The 13,110-nt window shown below is 37.9% G+C and overlaps 1 protein-coding gene across 1 annotated transcript in view; it reads right to left on the bottom strand.

Moving 5' to 3' along the window:
* The window catches only part of CMTR1 (cap methyltransferase 1), a 67,150-nt gene that overhangs the window by 29,382 nt on the left and 24,658 nt on the right, over positions 1-13,110 (bottom strand). Inside the window, exons 3-8 of the mRNA XM_044674370.1 lie at positions 12,572-12,723; positions 10,852-11,010; positions 7,769-7,861; positions 3,397-3,468; positions 2,528-2,622; positions 2,337-2,409 (exon numbers count right to left, since the gene is read on the bottom strand). Coding sequence (XP_044530305.1) covers positions 2,337-2,409; positions 2,528-2,622; positions 3,397-3,468; positions 7,769-7,861; positions 10,852-11,010; positions 12,572-12,723 — 644 coding nt within the window. The remainder of the gene's footprint in view (positions 1-2,336; positions 2,410-2,527; positions 2,623-3,396; positions 3,469-7,768; positions 7,862-10,851; positions 11,011-12,571; positions 12,724-13,110) is intronic.

Genomic DNA, 13,110 nt, shown 5'->3' with positions numbered 1-13,110 from the left:
AGTACACAAATAAACAAATAAATGAGTGAGTGAATGGATGAATGAATGAATGAATAAATAAATAAATAAAAGAAGTCTGATAAACAAAACTGTCTTCATAAAAAGGCCATGACTGACAAAGTATATAAGGTATTTCGAAAGTCTTGGTGCAGTTTTAAGCTTAAATCTATAATATGATATAAATCTATAAATAATGGTTGGCATTTTTCTAACAAGAAGAATGCTGCAACATCAGCTCTATGAAATCAGTATTGTCCACATTTTTCTTGTTTGTTTTTTTCTCTTCTGAAGTTTTTTCTAGTACACTGAGTGTTTCAAAAGTGCCCCAAAGGTGACTCAGTAGACAGAGCACTAGGTCTGGAGTCAGGAGGACTTAGGTTCGAATCTGGCCTCAGATACTTCCTGGCTATGTGACTCTAGGCAAGTCACTTAACCCCAACTGCCTAGCCTTCATCTCCTTTCTGTCTTGGAACTGATACTTAGTACTGATTCTAAGAAGGAAGGTAAATTTTGTTTTTTTAAGTGCCCAAAGGCTAAGATTCTTTCGTATAGAATTAAAATTTAAAGCTCTTGGCTCAGCTTTCCCCTTATCTCACCTCTTACCATTCTTCATAATCAGTATTTCTTTGTCCTGATGATTTCTCTTCCAGGTCCTCTCTACCCTCCTAATGAACAGCTAAAATTCCTGGACTTCTTTGTGCCTTTCAGGCCTTGTACTTTATCTTCCTTGTTCTCCACAGTTCAAAACTTTAGAGAAGTATCTTCTAGACCCAGGAAGCCCTGCAGGAACCTTCTGAATCCAACTCCCTCAACCTTTCAAGGGTCCCTAGGCTTGGATTCTGCAAACTTGACCTAGCACAAGTGAAATTCATCCTCCAAGATGGTTGGTTGTGAGAATGCAGCTTGTTGTCCCTGCTGACAGGATCTACTGTGCTCTCCAGAAAAAAAAAAAAAAAAAAAAAAAACAGCCTATTTGGTTTGGCTTTCAAAATTTGGTCCTGAGTGAATAGTGAAGGGAAGAAAACACCTAGCATGCTCTCCTCAAGGAATCAGAGGATCATCCTCTCAAAGGGCAATTTTCTATGGCCATAAGCAACCAACTGAAGCCAAGAACATCTCCTACCCCAAACAACAGACATCTCTTTTCTGTATAACCAACATTTCAATCCTCAGTATGAGTGGTATTGTCCTGGTGACTTCACCATAGCAAAAAGCAATAAGCAGATAACAGGTGCTGGAGGCATTTACATTTAAAAGCCCAGAATGATACTGTGTCTTTCCATAAGCTAGACAAAATTCCTCTGCTATTGGGCTTAGGGAAAATCATTTGGAACTTGGAAAACTAAATCACCATTATTCCAATTAAATTTTCTCAAAGCACCAATTCTAAAAGTCTTTTCCTGCTGGCTGCTACAATTGGAAAGTGGAAAAATGTCTAGTAGTGGTAAATGATTGTAGGATACTTGGGTCCACCAACCAGCACGTATACTTGTGAAGCAAAGTGCAAGCTGAAATATAAGACCTCAGAAAGCAAATCTCTCAAGCATTCCAAAAATCAAGGGGTATTTGAAATGATTAGCTATCAGTAGGCTTCAAAAGCCTTTTTCTTCAAGGAGTAGGATAAATTTTTTAAATTAGCAATTCTGAGTGGGTAATAATCCTTTTAATTCCAAGCTGGACCTGCAAATCCAAAGGAAGCCCACACACACACACACACACACACACACACACACACACACACACACACACCCACCATGTTTACATACATGTTTCATGTGCATATGTATATATGTGTATTTACACACATACGCACATGTATTTATTGCTTTTTGTAGAGTGTGTGTGTGTGTGTGTGTGTGTATGTGTGTATGTGTGTGTGTTTAGGATTTCAAGAAGTTACTTAAGTCTCACTCCCTGCCCCCCATAGGAGAATATCATTATCCCTATTTAATATGTAAGGGAACTGAGGCTCTGAGAAATTAGGTATTTTCCCACAGTCACCTAACTACTAAGTGGCAAGTTGACCATGGGGACAAGAACCAAGATTTTTTGCTTGCCAAGACAGTGTTTCCTTCACTATGACACCATGATGCTCCTGAAAAGCCATTTGGATTTACTGTCCAACACAGTTAAGAGGCCTACCCCTGCATGTTTGGCTATAGCTGCTGCCTCAGTCACTTTCTGGTTGGCTTGGCTTTGGAGACCACAGAAAAGTCCAAAACAGAGTTCATATGATCCTTCAATTGCATCATGCTTCCTGATTTTACTAAGTAGAAAATCTTGCACTTAGATCTGCTTGGTGCTAGAGTCAAAAGTAAAGAAAGACTGGTTCTTACCCCTAAAGAGTCCTTTGGGTTCGTAAACATACGATCAAATACAAAGTCAATGTTGGCCATTTTCATTGCTGCTCTGAAACATAGCAAAAGAGGAAAACTGTAACTTTTAACATTCAAACCACCCAGAAGCTGAATCTCAAATTAAAAAAAAAAAGACAGAAAATGAGGAGAGAGAAAAGTGGCCACAAAACCTGTTTAGGAAGAAGACACCGCGGATCATTTCATAGGGGTTGGACCTGGTCCGAGCTCGACGCATCTCTTCTCCATCCAAGACATCAAATACACTCTATTAATGGAAAACCAAAAATACTAAATTAGCATCACACCAATGTCTCAGCTACAGGAACCCTCAAAGACTTGAGCATCTTGACTGTCTCCTGCTCTGAACCCTCCAGAGGCTTGGGTTAGTGCTATGTAAACAAGTCTCTCTTGCTGTTGCTAATTCCCAGATGTCAAACCCAGCTGTTTCTCTTTCCCAAAGGGAAGAGTGAATATGTTAAGGATCACTGAAACCTAGCTCTTTGGGAGACTGTTAATTAGAAAGGGGGCGGGGGAAATGAGATTGTGATTTCTTGGTAATACTTGGCATCTAGAAAAAAAGAAAAGTTCTACCTTCATCTAAGTCCCATTCTTGAGAAACCAGCCCTCAATGCTGAATCCTTTACCAGCCAAGTCCCAGGGAAGACATTCCTGGCCAAAAAACAAGCTCTGTGGAGGATAAACTAAGCCAAGAGATTCACCCCCTGAACCATCTCTTCCTCATTATTACCCAAACCACATTCCTTCTGTCTTTGACAATGGCTACCAGGTCACTCTGCTGATGTAGGATAAGAAAATTACCAGAAAGAACAAGCAGGTAAAGGACACCATGGCAAAATGGGAAGGGTTCATTAATACCAATCTAGATTTCATCTCAAAAAAAAATGTTTAGCCTAAGAAAAACCTAAGCAATATATATGCAGAAAAGATCTTTAGCCTACCCAGTAAAGAGCTCCAGTAGATTCTAGATTTCCAATTCAACAAGGATTTAAGTATTATTATTATGTACCAGACACTCTACCTTGCACTGCAGGACACTGTGCAGAAGCTCTTCCCCACAAAACTCAGTTTCATCTTCAATTACCATCTTCCTCTGATAGAAAGGTGTAAGAAAAAAGTAAATAATTATCATACCTTAACTAAAATCAGGGTAGGATTGAGTAAGGACAATTGGTTTCTTAAAGAAATTATATTGGGGGAATTATAACCATAGTATATATATATACTTTCATTTTTTTAAAAACCTTTACCTTCTGTCTTAGAATCAATACTGTGTATTGATTCCAAAGTAGAAGAGTAGTAAGGAGTAGGTAATGAGGGTTCAGTGACTTGCCCAGAATCACATAGTCGGGAAGTTTCTGAGGTCACATTTGAACCCAGGACCTTCCATTTCTAAGCCTGGATCTCAATCCACTGAGCCACCTAGCTGCTCTTATACTTTCAATTGTTAAGCCTGTAAAAGGGACACTTTTGAAAGGCAGGCTATGGGCTTGGGATGCTGAAAGTAGAATTATGACTTAGTAACATGAGAAGTACATGGGATATGAAGGAAGCAAAGCAGATTGGGTATAGACTGCAGAGAAAAGGCAGAACTCTGATGAGAGACTCAGACAAAAAGTGAATCTTAGTTTAGTTACAGAAGCTGGACAGAACCTTGAAAATTTGGACTAATGCATTCAAAAACATTCCTGACTCCTCTCTCTGTACCATTTCATTAATGCAGGCCAATTTTATTTACTCCTTATAATATTAAGCCCATGTTAAAACTTAACTGTGGTTTAAGTTTATATGCTGCCTTTCCTGAGCCTCCAGGCAATTGGTAACTACCCCCATTCAATTACTTTGCCTTTATTTTGTATATACTTATTTATATATTGTCTCCCTTAATAGAATGCAAGATGTGAAACAGCATCAACTATTTTCTCATTTGTTGTGTCTTTATATACTCAACATCTAGCACAATAGGTGTAAGTATAGAGTAAGCATCCTGTGGATTAGAGACATTTAATAAAGGTTTGTTGACTGAATTGGGGTGTGGGAGTAAGGGGCAGTAAATGTCAAATGAGAAGACATGGAAGTGTTAGCAACCATATGAGGGTACATAGAGAGGATAGGAATACACCTCCAAAGGTTTTAGGGTTTTCATATCCAAGATTTGTCGCTTTGAGAGACAATTTTAGCTGGTCTAGAAGTTGATCAAGTTCCCTGGAAGACATGGAATTGACAAAGTCCCATTTTCCTCTTTTTTTTTTAAATAAACTCTTATCTTCTGTCTTCAGAAAAACAGTAAGGGCTAGGGAATTGGGGTTAAGTGACTTACATAGGGTCACATAGCTAGGATGTGTCTGAGGGCAGATTTGAACCAGGTCTTCCCAACTCCAGGCCTGCATTCTATCCTCTGTGCCACCTAGCTGTCCTTCCCATAAACCAAATGAGCTAAGAGTCAGGATTCAAGTCACTAACTTGAACTAGGTACTAAGTAGATACTTCATTCCCTGAGGAGAACAGGGAAGGACCCAAAAACCCTTCAGGCTATATAAATAGAAAGATAAATTTGTCAGGACACTGAAATTCCACAGAGATTAAAAATAAACTTGTGAATATTATCAGAGAAAGCAAACAGAAAGAAAGACATCCAAGCTGCCTTTCTCTAGAGCTCAGGAAGGTAAAGAATAGGAAGACACAGGGGTAGAACTCTATGCTAACCATGTTCTATTCATTTATGGTTATGAAAAAGCTTGTGGTACAGCTTGCAAGAACAAGAATGTTTAATATAGGCAAATTAGAACTTGGATAATTGCTCTTTACCTCCTGTAGTTTTATTTAATCAGAAGGTTCTTAAGTTTCTTCAAGTACCTAAAGTGTCTAAGAAGGTGACTAGAAGAACCAGAAGCTGGAAATGGGTTTGCTTCAAGGTCATTTAACTTCCTTGCTTCAATTACTCCTTTGATAAGATGGCTACTTTACATATAATTGAGTGTAGAATAAAGTATGTGCAGCAGTCAGCTCATTTATTTAACTTTTAGTTTCAATATATTTGAAAGATACTCATATTTTTAAAAGATATATAGTCCTAAATTATGATATTTGACATTTTTCTTTATATGCAATATGTTAAATATTTAACACACCTTAACATACAGTTATCCCAAAATGCTTTCTCATCTCAATGTATTATTAAATAAGAAGTAGATAAAGTGATATTGTTACTTCTAGAAGATTCTTCATGAACATTATTTTTATGTAATATAAAAATAAATTTCTAACTTCATTTCCTTAAAAGTATGCTTTCTAGATATAATGCATCCTCTAAAGAGCAATAAGAGCATACACACAGGATTTTATAAGAGAAGAGAGTAAGTAAGCCAAATAAACAAGCCCATGTCAAGTACTGGCAGCTATGTGGCACAACTGAGTTCAAATCTGGCCTCAGATACTTAGTAGTGGTATGACCCTAGGCAAGTCACTTAATCTTGTTGGCCTCAGTTTCCTCATCTATAAAATGAACTAAAGAAGAAAATGGCAAACTACTCTAACAAGAAAACCACAAATGGGGTGACAAGTCAGAAATGACTAAAAAATGACTGAACATAACATGTCAATGATTTTTTTAAGTTTTTAAAAAGTTCTTCAGATATAGGAAAATTAAGGACCCCGCTTGCCTTCCAGGAATTTACAATCTCCTTAAGAATTAAAGCAGGAATGATCCAAAACATTTCTGAGGGACTTATGAGAAAGAACGCTATCCACATCCAGAGAAAGAACTGTGGGAGGAGAAACAGAAAAAAAACAACTGCTTGATCACATGGGTCAATGGGAATATGATTGAGGATGCAGACTCTAAACAATGCAAATAGTGCAAATATCAATAACTTAGAAATAGGTCTTGATCAGTGACACATGTAAAATCCAGAGGGATTGCACATTAGCTATGGGAGGGAGATGGGAGGAAGAGAGGGAAAGAATATGAATCATGTAACCATGGAAAATTTTCATAATTAATCAATAAAATAAAATAAATTTTAAAAAAAGAATTAAAGCAGGAAAGAACACGGAACAAAACATTTCAGGCTGTGCATTTGAATCTTGGTGTTACTTATTCTTTTTGACCTTGGGCAATTTGATTCAACAAATATTCATTAATTACAACTCAAGGAGTAAGATAAAAGAAAAGTTCTTCCTCCCCCTCCCCCTTTCACCCCATTTCTCTCTCCCCTCCCCCCCATTATAAAGATGGGTAATGTAGGGAGGACAGAAGAGGTCAAGGAAGAGAACAGATCAAGTATGCTAGGAAACTTTAAGAAAGGAAAGAACACTGATGTTGGGGGGTAGCCCACCAAGCTTCTTAGGAGAGGTGGTATCTGACCTACATTGAATACGAATTCTCAAAGGTAAAGGTGATGCATTCAAGATACCATAAACAGCTTGTCAGTCACTCAATAAGCATATATTAAGTGCCTACTATATGCCAAGCAATGTATGAAACTCAGACAATCAGAAGAGAAGTATGAAGTCTCTTAAATCCTTTGAACCTTAGCTCATCAGTAAAAATGAGAGGGTTGGATCATGTGGTCTTTAAGGTCCCTTCCAAGGATAACTCCTAAAATAGGTCAGAAAGAAAAGGAAATCCTGATGAGATTCCATTTTATAATACAAGAGAGCTCAGGAGACTATAAAAAGGCCCAAATGCCAGTATCTTAAAGGATCCACCCAGGATTATCTTAAGAAGGTATTTTGTTGCTTTATTCTTAAAATTCTTCATTGGGGGTTGGGGGTAAGAGGCAGCTAAGGTAGCTCATTGGATAGAGCACCTGGCTAGAGTCCAGAGGAACTGGGTTCAAATCTGATCTCAGATATTTCCTAATTATGTGACTCTGAGGCAAGTCATTTAACCCTGTTTGTCTAGCCCTTACCCTTCTCTCTTCAAGTTGTTACTAAGACAGAATAGAAGGGTTAAAGAAAAATTTTTCATAGGGAGACTCTCTATAACCTCCCTAGCTAGTCCTTCATTCTCTCTCATGCTGCCTGAGGGAAAGGACTGTAACTTTTTAATTTCAATTATCTGGCAGAAAAGATACTCTTCATAATCTAAAACATACATCAGTGAGAAATTCCATCAGATGATGGCTGAGAAAAGCAACACTAAGAGAGAAATTAGGCATTTTGTGCTGACCAATAAGTTAAGTGCTACAAGGAAAACCATGCCAAATCTCCCAGGTATATATTATTAAAACTTAACCTTCTGAGGAAACTTGGCTCCTACCAGTATAGTCAAACAACTTGCTTTCACAAATTTGTCTAAACTGCATTGCTGGATCAAATACAATTGAGATAAGAGAAAATTCAGAAGATTAGTGTCAAAAATGAAGGATGTTCTTTGCATACAACCTTACCTTTCCTACAGTCATCCACTCACGCATCTCCTGGGTATTAGGAATTTCAGTGGTGCATTCTGGAAACCATGACACCTGTTCACTGATACTTGGCTACAAAGAGAGCAAAAATAAATGGGTAAGACTAGTTACTCTTGCAAAGGAAACCTTGCTGGAAACCGTTCAGATTCTGAAGTACTCTCAATCAAATCAAGAGAAAAAGACTCAAGCAAGAGAAAAGGGAAGAAAGAAGTGTAGAAATCTGGCCTCAGACACTTCCTAGCTGTGTGACCCTGGGCAAGTCACTTAACCCCTACTGCAGAGACCTTACTGCTCTTCTGCCTTGAAACTAATATAGAGTATTGATTCTAAGATGGAAGGTAAGGATTTTTTTTAAAAAAGGAAAGAAATATAGAATAGAGTAATAGGATATACATTATAGGATTTTAGAGTGGGTGGCAACTTTTGAGTGCTTTTCAATTCGACTCTCTCATTTTACAGATAAAGAAATGGAAACCAAGAAAAAGGAAGTATCTTGCCCAAGAGAATATAAATGGTATCAGGATTCACACCCAGGTCTTCTAACTTTCAATTTTACCATGCTATTAAGAAGTAAAGAATGAATGAGCATAGATCTAGGCTGGAAACTCGTATGATGTTTAAGTTCCAGCCTTTGTTCTTCAAAGGCTCTAGCTTCAAGCTAACCTCTAGACCTGTAATGGTGAACCTTTGGCAGGCAGAGACCTCTCTGTGACCATGCACACTGTCACCTGCCATAATTAGTTACTAGAAAGACAGAGGGATTCAGATGGAGCTGTTCCCTTCCCCGCTCTCCACCATGCCTCCCTGCCCTTCTGTCCCATTGGAAGTGCTTACTCCCTTGCCCTGAGTGGAGTGCCTGGGGCACTACCCTCACTTACTCCCTCCCCGTCTGGGGTAAGTGGTGGGAGTAGGGGGCACTAGGTCTCTAGGGGGACAGGGCACGGCATGCTGTGTCTAAAAGGTTCACCATTACTACTCTAAGGCCTTGGAATTGCCTTCTAAACCTCAAGATTTCCCCCACCAAAAATCAAGAAAGATCACAGATCATAGCTCTCTCTTTTGGCTTTTTTCTAAAGTATTATACACAATAATAATGATCTGCAACCAACTAAATAAAGTGCTACTTTCAGTAATTCTGGCCCATCACAGTTAAAAATCAGTACCTTGTCAAGTTTAACTCTATAAGGCTGATAATCAAATCTAACTCTGTTCTCCTTAATAAAGAGATGACAAACTCCAATTATGAGCACAGGCTGTCAGGCATGTCTAGCCCTGGGTCATACATTGCTAAAAAATTAGTTATACCCATATCCTCCTATGTGGACTAGTTTAGTTATCTGCTTTTTCTATTTTTTTTAAAAATCTTTCTTATAAAAGATGGCTCCCTGAAGAAGAGTTAGAGTTATAGTTGGAAATTTATGTAATATAAAAACAAAAGATACTAATAAAGATATTTTCTAATTAAAAAGTAATATCGTGTTTTACAAAAGTTCTAAAATGATAATAAAAGGCAGATCTAATTGCCTGAAGTCTGGCTGCAGGGTGGTAGATACCCTAAGCACATCTCCCCTCAAATGGAATCATTGAAAGCTACCAGGCACAGCTGACAGGATTCCAGGCATCCACTCCAGATTCCCCAGTATGACTTTATTTTTTTAATTTTAATTTTTTAACCCTTACCTTTTGTCTTAGAATTGATACGAAGCATTGGTTCAAAGGCAGAAGAGTGATATGGGCTAGGAAACTAGAGTTAAGTGATTTGCCCAGGATCACACAGCTGGAAAATGTATGAGGCCAGATTTTAACCCAGGCCTCTCATCTCCAAGGCCTGATACTCTACCCAAGGAGCCACTTAACTGCCCTGTTCAATATGACTTTAGATAAAAACAACCACATACTGCTGCCTCTGATTCTATGGGATAACATGGTAAAGAGCAAGTTAGTTTTGGACAATTTTTCTAAAGAGAAAAAGCAACTTAAACTATCTCAACTTGAGAGTTTAGAATGGCCACAACCAAATGTTCCATTCTCTCCAATCATTAAGAACACAATTACAGGAGGCTTGCTTTAGCAGATTTGAGATTAAATAGTCAGTTCTAATTCTGTTTTACTGAGAATATCCAGATTCTTTGTATATTTCCATACAAATGAGGCCAAGGAAAGTATTCTGCACTTCTGAAGAAAAAGGCTACATGTAACAACCAATTACAAATATTTACCCAAACCCTCACTGTCACATGCTGGTCTTTTCCCTAGCAGCCACAAGGCAACTCAGCAGGACCACCACCAGAATTCATTAGCTCTTGGCTTTTCAGTGTCTTACAATAAAACCTTATTAGGCTTTTATAATCTTCTCTGCTCGCTGGATCTCCTCCTGCACAGGAGCGTCAGGCACAAACACAAAATACCAACTAACATCCTACGTCCAATAAAAGAGGTGCATTTTTTGATATCTTCACAGCTAAAACAGAATGGAGCCCAAATTGTGACAAAAAGAATAAACACACTGTAATTACCACATGGGACTAATTAATAAACAAATGGCAATTTGGAATCAAGATATAAAATAGTCAAAGTTAAAAAGACTTCTCAGAGGTCATCTAGACCACCTAGGAATCAAAATAGTATCTTTTCTATAATACCTCTAATTTGAGATCATTCAGACTCTGCTTGAATACTTTCAATGACAGGAAGCTCATTATCTCATAGGCTGGCTCATTCCATTTTCCCAAAGCTTGAATTGTTAGCTTTTCTTACACTGAATAAAAAGTAACTTCTTGCAACCTCTACCAACAATGGTTCTAGTGTTTTCTCTTCCAAGCAACAGAGAATAAGTCTATTTCCCTTTCTACATAAAAGGCCTTAAAATATTTTAAGACAACTTTCATGCATCCCTTTAGATTTCTTCAAACTAAATATTCCTGACTCAACAATTCTTTAGATGAAACGGTTTCCAGAATCTTCACACCACTTAAATCCCCTTGTTCTAGATACTTACCAACATGCTAACATCCCAACTAAGATGTGATGCCCAAAACTAGACAAAATTTGATTTTAGTTACCTCTGGCTCATCTCTCCAGTCCACGTTGAGTTCCTGGTCAAAACCCTTTAGTGTCAGCCCTAAGCCTCTTCGGCCTTTTTGATTAGAGGCCTCCACAATGTCTTTCCGACCCTGGCTGTGTTTGCCCAGGCCTTCACCTTCCCGGAAGCCCATTTTTGCCTGAAAAAGAGAGAAATGATGGAGCATCATTAGTGATAATTAGTGATGGTGACTGTGTTCAGTTCAGTGAAGCCAGGCCAAATGGTAGTTGAATAAATGAGAGAAAACCACAAAGCTGTAATTAAAGCACCAGGAACATTTAATGAATCTCACTGGAGGTTCATAGGACTGCCCTTCTAGCTAATTCCCCTGATTAAGTGAAAAGTAGATCCAGAGCGTAGAGGTGATAACAGGAATATAATTTAAAAGTAAAGTGCTTCAAGGGGGTAACCTCTACATCACTCTGGTTCAGAAGAACAACCCTATGAGGCAAGGGCAGAGATGCTTAATCATATAATTAACTTGAATCTTTCATCATGTAAAACTGAGGTCAGAAAAGCACAATAGGATACTGGTATGGTGAAACTGTAATAAGGGCACAATTGCTCACAAAGATTACACCAAATCCTGGAGGTATTAGTCAGTTATACCACCCTGAGGAAATGGGTACCATCTCCCAAATGGTGCAGGCCACTACCTAATAAGACACAAGGAAGATCCCCAGAAGCTATAATTTCTACCGGGGACGAATTTACTAGAGAGGCCCCCAACTAAGAGATATAACATCATCAACACATATGGAAGAATTAATATGACTTCAATGGCTTGATCAAATTTTCAGTATAGCCACAAATTCATCCTCTATGTTAAAGGAGGGGTTACCTTTTCCCCATGTTACCCAGAACCACAAATCCCAAAATTCCTATTTTCCCACCTCCAGTGTTTATGATCTTAAATCTTTATGCTGCCTATAACTTCAGAAGCAGTTATTCCTATTATTGTCCCAATACAACAGAGACATGAAAAATAAGATTTTTTTTTTAAAGTAACCAGCTACTCTACATATGGTTTTAACTGGTGGATGAGTTTCCCTCCCCAGTGCAGAGTCAAAATGGTTGAAATTTGCAGAAAATCAGATTTCCCGCTTAACATCCTTCTTGCCATAACATCAATTTTGTACAGATGATGAAAGGAAGAGAATTCTTCCAAGAAGAAGAAAGTCTTTCCTCTGGAAAAGAACCTAGCCAACTCTGATTGGGAAGGAGAAAGAAAAAGATAGCTCTACTTTCCATTCATTATTGACTCCAGAAGTTGCTAAAAATCTCTGGAAAAGCAGACATCTTATTAAGTCTGACATTAATGAGGATGTCTGACTACAATTTCTATTCATTTATAAATATATACTTGAGAATGCACTGTAATAACAACAGGATACCTTTGTTTTGAGTGTGTGCATCTGAATAGAGCACCTAATATAACCAAAATGCAAAGTCTAATAATGAGATCAGAAGAGAATCTTCCTCTGTCCAAACCAAGAGAAATTAGTTTGCTTCAGTTGTCCCTAGCACTCATTTCTAACATGTACTATCTTAGAATGTCTCAATTAGTTTAGAAAAGTAGTCATATCCTTCCCAGAATCTCTATCAAGAAAGTAAATAGAAAAATTTTCTCTCTATCCCCAATGTAGATTTCCCTTCTCTCACACAATGGCAAACCTTCTAAAACAAAGGCTCTCACATACCATCATCTTCTGGGAAACACTGTTGTACATGGAATAGCGGGAGGAGGTGCCCTCCACAAGAGAGTCAGCTTTAAAGTCATTGCTAAAAGAGCTAGACACAGGTCTTTTCTCCTCATTCTCACTGTCAGATCCACTGAGGCTTGTGGAAGATTCTGAAAAAAGGGAGGAAAAAAGATATTTAGGCAAGTTATGACAGGTCAAGATTTCATTCTTTTGTTGAACAATTAAAAATTTTTTTTTCAGTTACATGTAGAAACAATTTTTGACAATTGTTTTCTCATATTTTAGAATTCAGATTTTCTCCTCCTGCCCTTCCCCCAACCCCCAGATGGTAGAGTCTGATATAGGTTATACCAGTATTTTCATGCAACATATATTTCCATGTTTCTCATGTTAAAAGAAAAGAGACATATCACACATACAATAAAAAAACTCATGAAGGAAACAAAGTAGAAGATAGCATGCTTTGATCTGTAATCAAATCTCAATAGTTCCTTCTTTGGCTGTTTTTCACCATGGGTCTCTTGTGGATATCTTGA

The sequence above is a fragment of the Gracilinanus agilis genome, chromosome 4 (genome assembly GCF_016433145.1).
Source record: "Gracilinanus agilis isolate LMUSP501 chromosome 4, AgileGrace, whole genome shotgun sequence".
NCBI classification, from domain to species: domain Eukaryota; kingdom Metazoa; phylum Chordata; class Mammalia; order Didelphimorphia; family Didelphidae; genus Gracilinanus; species Gracilinanus agilis.
Note: the sequence above shows the minus strand (reverse complement) of the source record. Positions and strands in the feature narration are given on the sequence as shown.